Below are 16,730 nucleotides of genomic sequence, written 5' to 3'. Positions count from 1 at the left end.
CTTAGGGCCTGTCGAGTTTAATTTGCCCATTAGACATGTAAGGGGAGATGCTGAGTGGGCCATTGGATGTGAGTCTGTAGCTCAGGAGGGCAGCTTCTCCAGATACACATTTTTCAGTTGTCAGAGACTAGATGGTATCTAAAGCCATGAGACTGGGTGAGGGTAAGGAGTGACTGTAGATGGAGAAGTCCAAGGTCTAAGTCCTGGGGTAAGGATGTTAGAGCATTAGAAACTAGACTTGAATCTGACGATAGGTAGAGGACAGGAGAGTTTCACAAACAGTAAAAGTAATGGAGGAAAATGTATTTTACATAAACTTGTAGAACACATTCTTACTAATTTCAGATTCACTAAACAGACACTGTAGTTAATTTACAGTGTTTCATAAGAATCAATTCAAAAAGTAATTAAAGGAAATAGTATTATAGAAGAATGTTTCACTTTAAGCAGATAAAACTCCTCAAAAAGTACTTTAGAAACATTTTTCTTTTTGGTTATATGAAGTTTCATTCATTTCAAGAAAATTAATGAAAACAGACCCAGCAGGGCTGCTTTTGGGCAACATTTTGTAACAAATTACTTGGAGTTGGATTAATATTAAATATTCTTAAATCCAAGCACATGGCAAAAATTATATCATCTTTGAGGAAAGAGACTATTTAAAACATTCTATAATTCCAATGTGTCAGCAGTTTTTAAGCATGAGGTAATAGGACATTTCCAAGAGAGAGGGAAGATTCCCAAGGAAAGAGGAAGGACAAGATTTTAGTGAAGGTGAGGAAGTGAAGAGCAAGCAGCTTGTGCTACTTTTAAAATAAAGTTCGCTTGTGAAAGGCTGGAGAGAGAAAAAAAAGAGAGAGACAGAGAAACAGAGAGATACTAAGAGAGACAGAAGGAGAGAGAGAGAGAATGAGATAGATTTGTGTGTATGGACTTGAGAGGGTGTATAGTTGTTATTTTTAAAGTAGAAGAGAGACCTGGGTGTATTTAGAATGGCTGAGGGAAAGGAACAGTGTAAAGAAGGAAGAAAGAAAAGAAAGAAAAAGTTTGAGAGGTCTTGGAGGACATAGAATAAAGCTGGCATCTAGCTCACAGGGATTAGTCTCAGGAAAGACTTGTGGTTTTTGAGACTAGAGGGAAGGATGTGAGGATGAGTGGGGGCAGTATGTGGATATATTTGTCAGTGGTGCTGGGCTAAAAGTTAAAAGAAATCATGCCTTTGTTATTTTATTGCCTACCATCAAGGGGTGTTAGCACCCTGCTAGGACCATTCTTTCATTTCTCATCACAAACCTATCATTGGTTTGTGACCCAGCATTTTCTAAATATTTCATGGTGCACCTGGCAAGTCAAGATCTATTTTATGAGGGAATACTGTGAAATAATCACTTGCTCATATATGTTTTGTACTCATTCAAATTAAGCTGGATGGGTCTGCTTGAGAAATTTTTTACTGTTTCTTCAGGAAATCCGACTTATTGATTATGAGAAAATGGTGGATCATAGAGGAATACGGGTAGTGGCGTTTGGACAGTGGGCAGGTGTGGCAGGTAGGTATGCCAAGGCTGTTACATCACCCATTTTCTAAATTTGCCTGGGGAGTAACTGCGTTCTCTCTTTTTTGTGGCAAGGGGATGGGAGTGTTCATTTCCACCAATAAAAATAAACATGGGGGTGTGACTAAGGGTGATGAATATCAGGGGAATAAAATAAAATCATTAAACTATATTTATTACAAAAATTAAGAAAAAGAGAGCAGGGAGAAGGACAACAGCTATGCTTAGGCTCTTAATTTTTACTGTTTGGAAGACTGGAAAGAGAGGTCAATTTGGTGATGAGAAATTGAAGAATGGAAGAAAGGGTAAAAGAGGGAGAAAAGGTACGGGGACAGGAGCCAACAGAGGAGCAGTCTAGCAAGGATACAAGCTGGAGTTTGGGGAAAAACAGTACTTGATTTTTGTCCCAGTTAGTACTTTGAACCATCTTTAGTTGAGAAACACCACATGTTATAACTCTATATCAGATTAGACTACTTGAAGGTGTATAATTGTCAGAATAAGTAGACAGAAAATTTGTAGGGATAGAGGACGCAAAACACTATCAACCGCCCTGACATCAGTGGAAGTTCTTGAGCACCCAGCACTCCACCCAGCAACTTGCAGAATAGAACACATTCCTTTCCTGTGGAACATTCATCCAGATGGTCCATATGCTAGGTCACAAAACAATGTTTAATAAACTTAAAAGGTCTGAAATCATAGAGTATGTGCTCTGACTATAATAAAATTGATTTTGGAATTATAATACAAAGATATATGGGAAACTTCCAAATATTTGGAAGATAAACAATGTAGTTTTGAATAACCCATGAGTCCAGAAGACATCACAGGAAAAATTAGAAAATATTTTGAATTGAATGAAAATTTAAAACACAGCACACCAAAATTTGTGGAATGCAGGTAAAGTGGTGCTTAGAAGGAAATTTATAGCATTCTAATGCTTTCATTAGAAAAGAAGAAAGTTCTTAAATTAGTAATCTAAATTTCCATCAGAAGAAGCTAGAAAAGTAAATTAATTAACCCAAAATTAACCCAAAATTAACCCAAAGCAAATAGAAGGAAGGAAATAATATTGATAAGAGGGAACATCAATTAAATTAAAACAGGAAAATAATAGAGAAAATCAAAAGCCAGTTCTTTTTTTAAAAAAATAATCAATAAAATTGATAAACCTCCAGTTAGATTGATTTTTAAAAAAAAGAGAGAGAAGCCACTTTTTACCAATATTAGGAATACAAGAGGAATCATCACTATATATGTCACAGATATTAAAAATGATAAGGGAATATTATGAATAAGCCAATAAATTTGACAACGTTGACAAAATAGGCAAATCCTTGAAAGACTCATCTCAAGAATAAATAAAACACTTGCATATCAATATACAAAATAAATTCCACTCATAGGCATTTATCAAGAGAAACAAATTATTTTTTGTAAAGAATTATTTATAGTAGCTTCATTCATAATAGCCCAGACAATCCGCAGAGGAATGGATAAATAAACCGTGGTACATCCATAGAACGGAACACTCCTCAGCAATAAAAAGAAGCAAACTACTTGTACGCACAAAGTATGCATGAATCTCAAAAACATTTTCCTGAGTAAAAGCAGACACACAAAGAAGAGTAAATACTTAAAATTTCATTTGTATGCAACTGTAGAAGAAACGAATCTATAGAGACAAATAAAATCAGTAGTTGTTTGGGGCCAAAGTTCGGGGAGGATTGACTGGAGTGATGGGAATATTCTGTATTTTGATTATGTTGGTGGTAATATGGGTGTGTGCATTTGTTAACAGTTATCAAACTATAGACTTTAAATTGGTGTGATTTGTTGTATGTAAATTATTCCTTTAAAAGTTGACATCAGAAAAAAGGTCAAAGAAAATTTGTCAGGGATATGGAGAGGGAAAGTTCCCTTCCGGAAAAGAAGGGGAGAATGGATGCTGAGGTCTTCGTTACAGGCATGCTAAGTTTCTGCTACGTGAAGGACATCCAGATTGAGAAATCCATAAGGTGGTTGGTTGGGTCTTGAAATAAAATATCTGCGTTAGAGATACAGACTTGGAGTCATCATCGTACAGAGAGTACTTGAAATTTAGGAATGCATGAGATTAGCTAAGGGAAAAATGTAGAGATTGAAGAGAATAGTGCCTGGGACAGAATCCTGAGAGTGACCAATACCAAGCAAAGGGCAAGGCACTCATATAAAAGGAATGGGCATGGGAAGTGGAGCCTGCAGAAATGTAGGGTGAAAATGTTCAAGCCAGGCAAGCTGAGGGAAGAGAGTCCCAACAAAGAGGGGCTCTACATTGCCAGATACCTCTGACAAGTAAGCCAAGATCTGAAAAGTGTCCACGAGTTTAGCTGTGTAGGTCACTGAAATGATGGGGGGAGGGGTCATAGGGTCAATGGTGACTTCTTTTTTGCTTATTCATTTGTTTCTGGTATGAGAGAAATGGAGGCGTGTTTAAATGTTGATAAGAATGAACCAATAGAGAGGGATAGAGAGAGGACATAATTCAAGAGTAAATTCCTGAGAGAGACAGGAAGGGATGGGATCTGGAGCAAAGGTGGAGAGATTAACCTTAGAGAAGAAGAGGGACACTCTCCGTTTTAGCAGGATTGGATGTGGAGGGGACAGGTCGGGGTGCAGCTGGGTTAACGCTTTCGATGGCAGAAAGTTGAGGGAATGGATAAGATGACTACCGGGGCCCCTTCCAAATCTGAGATGCTGTGGTCTGTGCTTTCTCAGAGCACGGAGCAGGTTGGAGGACAGGTAGAGAGAACAGCTTCAACTCCTCCCAACTAATGGTCTTTCTGTTGGTCTGATTCTGCAACAGGGATGATCAACATTTTACATGGAATGGGTTTAAGGCTCCTTGCTTTGGGACATCACACACCTTTTATGGTGAGATGTTTATTGTGTCTATTTTTTTTGAAATACATGTCACATTTTAAGAACAGAAACCTGTCTCAGGTGGTAGACTAATGTGATCCACGTGTGCTTGCTTGCAGCACATTGGCATGGCTCATAACTACAGGAACAGCAGTCAGGCTGTGCAAGCTGTCCGAGACACTGGCTATGAAATATCTCTGGGATTGATGCCAAAGTCGATAGGGCCCTTAACATTTGTGTTCACAGGGACTGGTAATGTATCTAAGGTATGCTCCAACTGTCTTCTTTCTGTAAAGCAGTCTGAAACTCTGACACTGACCCAAAGGATGTGGGCATTTTGTGTGACATTTCAGAGCCCTTCTTTTCCACGACTGGGCATTCTGTTCTTGGTACTTTTCTTACCTATGTACTTTTCCCACAGTAAAGTGCAGTACTGGTCCAAACTTAGTGTCTTTGCTTTGAGTTGATTCCAAGCTGTCAGAGGCTTTGAATGGTGTTTCTTTTCTTTTTTTCTTTTTAGAGGGATAACTCCGTGTTGTGTAAAGGTCTATTCTTAGGGTGCTCTGCTTTACCTCTATCACTGAGATATCCCAAAATTTGGAAGTGACCCCAGGATGTAAATTTTACAAGATTTGGAGTTTTGCCAAAAGATGTTAAGAGGCTTAACTCAAGACTACTATTGTTACTTTCTTCCTTCTGGGGTAGTTTCGAGAATGTATTTTTGATCCCATAGAGAAACTTGTAATTGCAAAATAGATCTTTCTTCAGCGAAAATATTTTACAAACAGGACATCACTATTTATATTGTACTGTGAGATAGCCATCTGATGTAAGTAGGAAATATAGTTTCCCCACTTGAAATAATTTCTGCAATGGAGCAAAAATTAAATAGAAATATTTTTATCGTACTGTCAGTTCTTAACCCCCCTTGCTTCTATGCTGAATAACTTTAAGTAAAAAAATTAAAGCCCCTTCCAATGAGTGGTGTTTAAATGGGAATAAAAGTTGGTTCACAGGCTGCATGCAAGAGGCTCACCTGTGCTTCCGTGTTGTGGTCCCAGTTGCGGGGCAGGGCAAGTTGAGCTATAAAATTGTGGGGAAGAGGAGTTGGAACCTTTGCAGGAAATCGTATTGGCTCTTCTCGGATTGATTTTTAGAGTTTTCACTCATGCATTATTTACAGGGAGCCCAAGAAATCTTCAATGAATTACCTTGTGAATACGTGGAGCCGCACGAATTAAAAGAAGTTTCCCAAAATGGAGGTAGGGAGGGCGGGGCGGGCGAGTGTTTGTGTCTTTTACTGTTTTTTTTTAACAGTTTCAGTGTTATAATATTTTATCACCATAACCCTTTATCATTTGTGACCCACTTGACTAATTCCTTTCTCCTCTGCAAGACCTGAGAAAAGTGTACGGGACAGTGTTAAGTCGCCATCATCATCTCGTCCGGAAAACAGATGGTATCTATGATCCTGTAGAGTATGACAAATATCCTGAGCGCTACATAAGCCGTTTTAATACTGATGTGAGTATCATGCCTCGCTTTTGAGTTGGTTGCTCGTGATACGCTATAGTTAGGCTGCTTTGAAGGAGAGAGATTGTGATTGTGTACATTGGTTTTCAGTTCTCCATAGTGACTTGTGGGGAGTCCTTTGGGTATTATGAGTTGTCCTTAGGTGTTGTTGGCTTTTCTTGGTGTTTGGAGTGGCCTTTGCTTTGTGGCTTTGGTAGTTTCTATGGGTATGCACATTGCTTCACTGACTGTGTTTCTCCTTCAGGTCTGCCTGTGCCCAGTTGCTCTAAACCATTTCCTGTGGGTTACTCTTTTCTGTATTTATCCTGAATTAGTTAGTACTGTTGAGAAACCATAGTGTCTATGAGAGTTGTTCTCAACATAGTTCTATCCCTTCTATGGCCACAAATTGCAGTCAACCTCAGCCAGCCATCTTGAAATACATGCCATTGATTACAGGGGACCAGAGTGAAACAGTATGGCTATGGAAGACCCATCTCCACTGTACAAAAGTTACTTCCAGTTCAGATCCTCCTGATGGGGACACTCTGGTCTCGTCTTATAAGAAGGATAATATATTTGTGTGTTTTGTAGTCATTGGTCATGCAACAGTCCTTCTTAAAATAAACCAACAAAAAAATGCATGCATCTAATTGTGAAAAGGAATATTTTAAATAATTTTAAATGTATTTGAACAATATAACATTTTTAGATTCTGGTATGAAATTTAGTGTTATAGCATGTAGAGCATATTATAGAAGAACTCTTACCTGTGGCTTGAAAATGCTTGAGATGCTTAAGAAACAGGAATTATAAAACTAGTTTCAAATTGAAAAATTTTGAATCCAGTAAGTTTCCATCCCTTCTCTTCCCCAGTCACAGAAATACTGGTGATTGGATGCATCCCCAAACTTATAATGACCTAGTTACCATGTATGCATGCACGTAGCGCATTTGCCCATGGAGCTTACAGATGTTATCTGATTTAATCTTCACAGCATTCCTTTGAGGAATAGGGTACACGTTATCCCCATCTGGCAGGTAAGGAAAACAGAGCCCAGAGAAGTTAAGGTAGCATGCTTTAGATCACATGCTACTAGAGGCTGAGCTGGAAGTAGAGCACTTGGTCACTTGAACTTCTGTTATTTCCTTTTTCTTGGCTATGCAAGGCATTATAGAACACAGATATTAATGTATTTATATTCATGTGTTTTTCTATAATGAGATAATTTTCCACTGAAATCTGGGTGGGTATTTATCGTCTTTGCTTCGAAAGGTGGCCACTGACTTGGCAAATAACGAAGTCAATTAGAAATAACGTTAAATTATTTCTCATGAACTTTACTGATAGCTCTCTTTCAGCACACTGCTTTGAAAAAGGCTGTTTCCTATCTCGCTGACCTTGGGATCTGCTTTACAGATTGCACCCTATACAACTTGTTTAATTAATGGAATCTACTGGGAACAAAACACTCCTCGCCTGCTAACCCGCCAAGATGCTCAGAGTCTCCTGGCTCCAGGCAAGTCCTCAGTTGCTGGTGTTGAAGGCTGCCCTGCACTGCCACACAAGTAAGGACTTCAGCAATGATGGCAGTTTTCAGCAGCAAGGCCCACTGTGAGGGTATCACACATAGGGGACCCACATAGCACAGGACTTGACTAGTAATAACCAGTTGTCTGACTTATCTTATTTAATCTCTTGGAAATATTTGACAGTTAACCTTCCCTCCTTTTTTTTTTTTTTAATCAAAGTATAGTTGATTTACAATGTTGTTAGTTTCAGGTGTACAGCAAAGTGATTCAGTTATATATATATGTATAAGGTGACATCCCGAAAGTTAGAAAAAGTGTTCTGGGCTTAACTGTGTTAAGTGATCAGCTGGACTCGGTGATAACATGTTAGGGATAACTGAGATTGCAAAGTTTCTTTTTTTTGTTTGTTTGCTCTAGGGAGCAAGTTTATTTTTTTTATTGAAGTCTAGTTGATTTACAATGCCCTGTTAGTTTCAAGTATACAGCACAGTGATTTAGTTACATATATATATATACGTATGTATATATATACATATATATATATATATATATACATATTTTCCTTTTTCAGATTATTTTCCATTATAGGTTATTATAAGATATTGAATATAGTTCCCTGTGCTATACAGTAGGTCCTCATTTTTTATCCATTGTATATATCGTAGTGTATATCTGTTAATCCCAAGCTCCTCATTTATCCCTCCCTACCCCCTTTGCGCTTTGGTAACCATATGTTTGTTTTCTATGTTTGTGAGTCTATTTCCTTTCCTCCTTCTTGAGATTCTCTTCTCTTATGGGACTCCACACGTAGCTCAAAAGTAAGCTCCTCAGAGAGGTCGTCTCTTGCTTCCCCATTCCCATCACTCTTCAGTCTGTTACTATATTTTTCCCTGAAATTCATGTGTTTATGATTTTTATTTTCCTGTGTTTATGATATTTCCTGCCTTACTAGAACTTACTAGAACTTAATCTCCTTAAGGATAGGGGCCCTATTTGTTTTGGCCACAGGTACCCAGTACGTTGTTTGACATATAATGTTCATTCAAATAATTACTAAACGTTGAATGAATTCGTTAATAAATAAATATTTGTGGAGCACCTGGTCTGCCTGGCACTCTGCTAAGCTGAGAGATAAAGAAAAAATGTGGTTGCTACCCTCAGGCATGTAGCTGGCATCAATTAAATTCCAAAGGAATGCTAGGAGCAATCAATATCACAAGAGTTTAGAAGAAAGTGGGAGCATGGGCTCCGCAAAGTCTCTAGGGAGGAGTGAGAACAAGGATTTCAAGTGATAGGATTGGTGCTTGATAACTATGGAGCCACCAAAGCACAGTTTAAGACAGTGAGTGGGACATTGTAGCCCTTGTATAGGGTTTATATGGGCAAGTGGAAATTAGAGATTGGGCAGGAAAATTGGGGTCAACCTCAAAAGGATTTCGAATCCTGGGCTGAGACTTTTGTTCATAATTCCAGAGATTTCTATGTAATAACACATAAAATTATGTATTACTAAGCGGGGTGGAGGTAGTGTAGTCGAACTTGCTAAGTTATTTAAAGTTGGCTGACTAGCTTAACTTTAGGCTGTTGTCAATGATTTCTCTAGGGAGGGTTTTTTTTTTCATTTTTATTGGAGTATAGTTGATTTACAATGTTGTGTTGTTTCTGCTGTACAGCAAAGTGAACCAGTTATACATATATATATATATATATCTCCACTCTTTTTTATTTTTAATATTTATTTATTTAGGCTGCCCTGAGTCTTAGTTGCGGCACGTGGACTTCTTAGTTGTGGCATGCATGCGGATCTAGTTCCCTGACCAGGGATTGATCCTGGGCCCCCTGCACTGAGCCACCAGGGACTTCCCTATCCACTCTTTTTTAGATTCTTTTCCCATAGAGGCCATTACAGAGTATTGAGTAGGGTCCCCTCTGCTATACAATAGACCTTATTAGTTTTCTATTTTATATATAGTAGTATGTATAAGGAGGGTTTTTTTTCTTTTACTTCTATCTCTTTTCCTTTCTTATCTTCATCTATCCATCTCCTCTTCCTCTTTTTCTTTTTGCTTGGGGAGACTAAAACTCCTATTAGGAAGATTCTCTGTATCCCAAAAGAACAGTTTCCTGAACATGTGAGCTGTAGGAAAAAGAGCTGAGGAGCCTAGGAAATATTTAGCATCTACATTGAAAATTGTTCAAGCACCTTTCATTTTTACTCATTTTAAATTCTGTCGGAGACTTCAGAGATCCATGTTCACATCTAAGTATTGATGTTATTTACAGACTTGTGGCAATATGTGACATTTCAGCTGACACCGGAGGATCTATTGAGTTTATGACTGAGTGCACGACAATAGAGCATCCCTTCTGCATGTATGATGCAGATCAGCATATTATTCATGACAGGTGAGTCTGCTAAAGCTGTTAGATGGGGAGAGATACATAATAATGCATCATTTACTTCCTTTGATATACTACTCTAAAATACTCAATATTTCACGGCTTTATGAAGGCTATGCAAATTTCCAGAGATACGCTCAAGCATATTAAAAAATTTGGTGGAAAAACCACATTCAGATTTGAGCACTTAAATACACACACACACATACTACATTTCCATGGGTTGTGAAGAAGGGAAAAGTTTTATTTGAAAAGTGTTGTTTATTTTCCTATATACTGTGGTAGAAGATTACAAATGATTATGAAGTGTAAATAACGCAGTAGACATCTGCGAAAGTTAGCGCTTACACATAAATTTTGTCCATCCGAATAAAGCACGTTGCTTCTCCTAGCGTCGAAGGCTCTGGGATTCTGATGTGCTCCATTGACAATTTGCCGGCACAGCTTCCAATCGAATCTACCGAATACTTTGGAGACATGCTTTACCCTTATGTTGAAGAAATGGTAAGCGGACTGGTAGCAACACCTCTGTGGCTTTAAATAGGACTTTGGAGTGATCTTATGAATGTTCTGGTCTTCTGTGTCTAAGAAATCTGTTGTAAAATGAAATGCCAGCGCTTCCCCGAAGTACTTACTGACACTCTTATTTTTACATATTCTGCATAATTGTTTCATGGGAAATATGTAACTGCCTTCATGCTTAATTACAATTGCATTTGCCTCTCATTATGCATACTTTATTAAGAATGTTCCTGACATGTGAAATAAGATTTACTTTATTTTCACTTTTTCTCTGCTTTTCTAGGTCAATTCATATTTTGGGGCATTCTTACTATGCTGTGATTAATAGATTGGAAAAATCAGAAATACAGAAAATTTTGTTGGATTTTACTCACTCATGCTTGGTTAATTGACAGCCTATGTTCTGGTCATATATTATTAATATTATTTTTTAACATCTTTATTGGAGTATAATTGCTTTACAATGGTTTGTTAGTTTCTGCTGTATAACAAAGTGAATCAGCTATACATATACATATATCCCCATATCTCCTCCCTCTTGCAGCTCCCTCCCACCCTCCCAATCCCACCCCTCTAGGTGGTCACAAAGCACCCAGATGATCTCCCTGTGCTATGCGGTTGCTTCCGACTAGCTATCTGTTTTACATTTGGTAGTGTATATATGTCCATTGCCACTCTCTCACTTCGTCCCAGCTTACTTTTCCCCCTCCGTGTGTCCTCAAGTCCATTCTCTACGTCTGCATCTTTATTCCTGTCCTGCACCTAGGCTCTTCAGAAAATTTTTTTTTTTTTTTTAAGATTCCACGTATATGTGCTAGCATACGATATTTGCTTTTCTCTTTCTGACTTACTTCACTCTGTATGACACACCCTAGGGACATCCACCGCAATACAAATAACGCAATTTCGTTTCTTTTTGTGGCTAATATTCCATTATATATATGTGCCACATCTTCTTTATCTCTTCATCTGTCGACGGACACTTAGGTTGCTTCCATGTCCTGGCTATTGTAAATAGAGCTACAGTGAACATTGTGGTACATGACTCTTTTTGAATTATGGTCTTCTCAGGGTATATGCCCAGCAGTGGGATTACTGGGTTGTATGGAAGTTCTATTTTTAGTTTTTTAAGGAACCTCTACATACTGTTCTCCATAGTGGCTGTATCAATTTACATTCCCACCAACAGTGCAAGAGGGTTCCCTTTTCTCCAAACCCTCTCCAGCATTTATTGTTTGTAGATTTTTTGATGATGGACATCCTGACTGGTGTGAGGTGGTACCTCATTGTAGTTTTGATTTGCATTTTTCTAGTGACTAGTGATGTTGAGCATCCTTTCATGTGTTTCTTGGCAATCTGTATATCTTTTTTGAAGAAATGTCTATTTAGGTCTTCTGCCCATTTTTGGATTGGGTTGTTTGTTTTTTTGATATCGAGCTGCATGAGCTGCTTGTAGATTTTGGAGATTAATCCTTTGTCAGTTGCTTTATTTGCAAATATTTTTTCTCATTCTGAGGGTTGTCTTTTCGTCTTGTTTATGGTTTCCTTTGCTAGGCAAAAGCTTTTAGGTTTTATGAGGTCCCATTTGTTTATTTTTGTTTTTATTTCCATTTCTCTAGGAGGTGGGTCAAAAAGGATCTTGCAGTGATTTATTTTTATTTATTTATTTATTTTTTTGCGGTACGCAGGCCTCTCACTGCTGCGGCCTCTCCCGCTGTGGAGCACAGGCTCCGGACACGCAGGCTCAGTGGCCATGGCTCACAGGCCCAGCAGCTCAGCGGCATGTGGGATCCTCCCGGACCGGGGCACAAACCCGCGTCCGCTGCATTGGCAGGCGGACCCCCAACCACTGCGCCACCAGGGAAGCCCTCTTGCGGTGATTTATGTCATTGAGTGTTCTACCTATGTTTTCCTCTAAGAGTTTTATAGTGTCTGGCCTTACATTTAGGTCTTTAATCCATTTTGAGTTTATTTTTGTGTGTGGCGTTAGGGAGTGTTCTAATTTCATTCTTTTACAAATAGCTGTCCAGTTTTTCCAGCACCATTTATTGAAGAGGCTGTCTTTTGTCCCTTGTATATTCTTGCCTACTTTATCAAATATAAGGTGACCATATGTGCATGGGTTTATCTCTGGGCTTTCTATCCTGTTCCATTGATCTATATTGCTGTTTTTGTGCCAGTACCATACTGTCTTGATTACTGTAGCTTTGTAGTATTGTCTGAAGTCAGGGAGCCTGATTCCTCCAGCTCCGTTTTTTGTTCTCAAGATTGCTTTTGCTATTCGGGGTCTTTTGTGTTTCCATACAAATTGTGAATTTTTTTATTCTAGTTCTGTGAAAAATGCCATTGGTAGTTTGATAAGGATTGCATTGAATCTGTAGATTGCTTTGGGTAGTATAGTCATTTTCACAATGTTGGTTCTTCCAATACAAGAGCATGGTATATCTCTCTGTTTGTATCATCTTTAATTTCCTTCATCAGTATCTTATAGTTTTCTGCATACAGGTCTTTTGTATCCTTACATAGGTTTATTCCTAGGTATTTTATTCTTTTTGTTGCAGTGGTAAGTGGGAGTGTTTACTTAATTTCTCTTTCTGATTTTTCATCATTAGTGTATAGGAATGCCAGAGATTTCTGTGCATTAATTTTGTATCCTGCTACTTTACCAAATTCATTGATTAGCTCTAGTAGTTTTCTGGTAGCATCTTTAGGATTCTCTGTGTATAGTATCATGTCATCTGCAAACAGTGACAGTTTTACTTGTTCTTTTCTGATTTGGATTCCTTTTATTTCTTTTTCTTCTCTGATTGCTGTGGCTAAAACTTCCAAAACTATGTTGAATAATAGTGGTGAGAGTGGACAACCTTGTCTTGCTCCTGATCTTAGTGGAAATGGTTTCAGTTTTTCACCATTGAGGACGATGTTGGCTGTGGGGTTGTTATATATGGCCTTTATTATGTTGAGGTAAGTTCCCTCTATGCCTACTTTCTGGAGAGTTTTTATCATAAATGGCTGTTGAATTCTGTCAAAAGCTTTCTGTAACTATTGAGATTATCATATGGTTTCTATCCTTCAATTTGGTATTATGGTGTATCACATTGATAGATTTGCGTATATTGAAGAATCCTTCCATTCCTGGGATAAATCCCACTTGATCATGGTGTATGATCCTTTTATTGTGCTGTTGGATTCTGTTTGCTAGTATTTTCTAGAGGATTTTTGCATCTATATTCATCAGTGATATTGCCCTGTAGTTTTCTTTCTTTGTGACATCTTTGGTTTTGGTATCAGGGTGATGGTGGCCTCATAGAATAAGTTTGGGAGTGTCCCTCCCTCTGCTATATTTTGGAAGAGTTTGAGAAGGATAGGTGTTAGCTCTTCTCTAAATGTTTGATAGAATTCAAACATTTGAAGTCAAACATTTGATGGCTTTGAAGCCATCTGGTCCTGGGCTTTTGTTGGTTGGAAGATTTTTAATCACAGTCTCAATTTCAGTACTTGTGATTGGTCTGTTTATATTTTCTATTTCTTCCTGGTTCAGTCTCGGAAGGTTGTGCTTTTCTAAAAATTTGCCCATTTCTTCCAGGTTGTCCATTTTATTGGCATATTGTTGCTTGTAGTAATCTCTCATGATCCTTTGTATTTCTGCAGTGTCAGTTGTTACTTCTTTTTCATTTCTAACTGTTGATTTGAGTCTTCTCCCTTGTTTTGTTGATGAGTCTGGCTAATGTTTTATCAATTTTGTTTATCTTCTCAAAGAACCAGCTTTTAGTTTTATTGATCTTTGCTGTCGTATCCTCCATTTCTTTTTCAGTTATTTCTGATCTGATCTTTATTATTTTCCTTCTTCTAATTTTGGGATTTTTTTGTTCTTCTTTTTGTAATTGCTTTAGGTGTAAGGTTAGGTTGTTTATTTGAGATGTTTCTTGTTTCTTGAGGTAGGATTGTATTGCTATAAACTTCCCTCTTATAACTGCTTTTGCTGCATCCCATTGGTTTGGGGTTGTTGTGTTTTCATTGTCATTTGTTTCTAGGTATTTTTTCATTTCCTCTTTGATTTCTTCAGTGATCTCTTGGTTATTAAGTAGTGTGTTGCTTAAGCTCCATGTGTTTGTATTTTTTACAGGTTTTTTTTTCCTGTAATTGATATCTAGTCTCATAGCATTGTGGTCAGAAAACATACTTGATACGATTTCAATTTTCTTAAATTTACCAGGGCTTGATTTGTGACCCAAGATATGGTCTATCTGGAGAGTGTTCCATGAGCACTTGAGAAGAATATGTGTTCTGTTGTTTTTGGATGGAATGTCCTATAAATATCAGTTAAGTCCATGTCATTTAATGTATCATTTAAAGCTTGTCTTTCCTTATTTATTTTAATTTTGGATGATCTGTCCATTGGTGAAAGTGGGCTGGTAAAGCCCCCTACTATGATTGTGTTACTGTCGATTTCCCCTTTCATGACTGTTAGCATTTTCCTTATGTATTGAGGTGCTCCTATGTTGGATACATAACTATTTACAGTTGTTATATCTTCTTCTTGGATTGATCCCTTGATCATTATGTAGTGTCCTTCTTTGTCTCTTCTAATAGTCTTTATTTTAAAGTCTATTTTGTCTGATATGAGAATTGCTACTCCAGCTTTCTTTTGGTTTCCATTTGCATGGAATATCTTTTTCCATCCCCTTACTTTCAGTCTGTATGTGTCCCTAGGTCTGAAGTGGGTCTCTTGTAGACAGCATACATATGGGTCTTGTTTTTATATCCATTCAGCAAGCCTGTGTCTTTTGGTTGAAGCATTTAATCCATTTACATTTAAAGTGATTATCAATATGTATGTTCCTATTACCATTTTGTTTATTGTTTTGGGTTTGTTTTTATAGGTTTTTTTCCTTGTCTTGTGTTTCCTTCTTAGAGAAATTCCTTTAGCATTTGCTGTAAAGCTGGTTTGGTGGTGCTTAATTCTCTTAGCTTTTACTTGTCTGTAAAGCTTTTAATTTCTCCATCGAATCTGAATGAGATCCTTGCTGAGTAGAGTAATTTGGTTGTAGGTTTTTCCCTTTTGTCACTTTAAATATGTCCTGCCACACCCTTCTGGCTTGCAGATTTTCTGCTGAGAAATCAGCTGTTAACCTTATGGGGATTCCCTTGTATGTTATTTGTTGCTTTTCCCTTGCTGCTTTTAATATTTTTTCTTTGTATTTAATTTTTGATAGTTTGATTAATATTTGTTTTTGTGTGTTCCTCCTTGGATTTATCCTGTATGGGACTCTCTGCGCTTCCTGGACTTGATTGACTATTTCTTTTCCCATATTAGGGAAGTTTTCAACTATAATCTCTTCAAATATTTTCTCAGACCCTTTCTTTTTCTCTTTTTCTTCTGGGACCCCTATAATTCAAATGTTGGTGCTTTTAATATTGTCCCAGAGGTCTCTGAGACTGTCCTCAATTCTTTTCATTCTTTTTCTTTTTTCTGCTCTGCAGAAAATCCTTTCCTGCTCTGCTCTTATCCTTTCTTCTGCCCCAGTTATTCTTCTATTGATTCCTTCTAGAGAATTTTTAATTTCATTTATTGTGTTGTTCATCATTGTTTGTTTGCTCTTTAGTCCTTCTAGGTCCTTGTTAAATGTTTCTTGTATTTTCTCCACTTGTTTCCCAAGATTTTGGATCATCTTTTCTATCATTACTCTGAATTCTTTTTCAGGTAGACTGCCTTTTTCCTCTTTATTTGTTTGGTTTGGTAGGGTTTTACCTTGCTCCCTCATATTTTGTGTATTTCTCTGTCTTCTCATTTTTCTTAACTTACTGTGTTTGGGGTCTCCTTTTTGCAGGCTGCAGGTTCGTAGTTCCCGTTGTTTTTGGTGTCTGTCCCCAGTTGGTAAGGTTGGTTCAGTGGTTTGTGTGAACTTCCTTGTGGAGGGGACTTTTGCTTGTGTTCTGGTGGATGAGGCTGGATCTTGTCTTTCTCGTGGGCAGGACTGCGTCTGGTGTGTCTTTTGGGGTGTCTGTGGACTTATTATGATTTTAGGTAGCGTCTCTGCTAATGGATGGGGTTCGGTTCCTGTCTTGCTAGTTGTTTGGCATAGGGTGTCCAGCACTGTAGCTTACTGGTCTTTGAGTGGAGCTGGGTCTTCACATTGAGATGGAGATCTCTGGGAGAGCTTTCATCGTTTGGTATTATGTGGGGTCTGAGGTCTCTGGTGGACCAATGTCCTGAACTCGGCTATCCCATCTAAGAGACTCAGGCCTGACACCCAGCCAGAGCACCAAGACCATGTTAGCCTCACGGCTCAGAAGAAAACG

The 16,730-nt window shown here is 38.0% G+C and overlaps 1 protein-coding gene across 5 annotated transcripts in view; it reads left to right on the top strand.

Moving 5' to 3' along the window:
• Positions 1–16,730, top strand: part of AASS (aminoadipate-semialdehyde synthase) — a 92,316-nt gene that overhangs the window by 35,117 nt on the left and 40,469 nt on the right. For all 5 annotated transcript variants that reach the window (XM_079932650.1, XM_079932652.1, XM_079932649.1 and 2 more), the window contains 8 exons: positions 1,466–1,550; positions 4,405–4,472; positions 4,580–4,726; positions 5,644–5,722; positions 5,857–5,984; positions 7,393–7,541; positions 9,789–9,911; positions 10,298–10,409. In XM_079932650.1, coding sequence (XP_079788776.1) covers positions 1,466–1,550; positions 4,405–4,472; positions 4,580–4,726; positions 5,644–5,722; positions 5,857–5,984; positions 7,393–7,541; positions 9,789–9,911; positions 10,298–10,409 — 891 coding nt within the window. The remainder of the gene's footprint in view (positions 1–1,465; positions 1,551–4,404; positions 4,473–4,579; positions 4,727–5,643; positions 5,723–5,856; positions 5,985–7,392; positions 7,542–9,788; positions 9,912–10,297; positions 10,410–16,730) is intronic.

This window comes from Stenella coeruleoalba, assembly GCF_951394435.1.
Source record: "Stenella coeruleoalba genome assembly, chromosome: 9".
NCBI lineage: Eukaryota > Metazoa > Chordata > Mammalia > Artiodactyla > Delphinidae > Stenella > Stenella coeruleoalba.
Note: the sequence above shows the minus strand (reverse complement) of the source record. Positions and strands in the feature narration are given on the sequence as shown.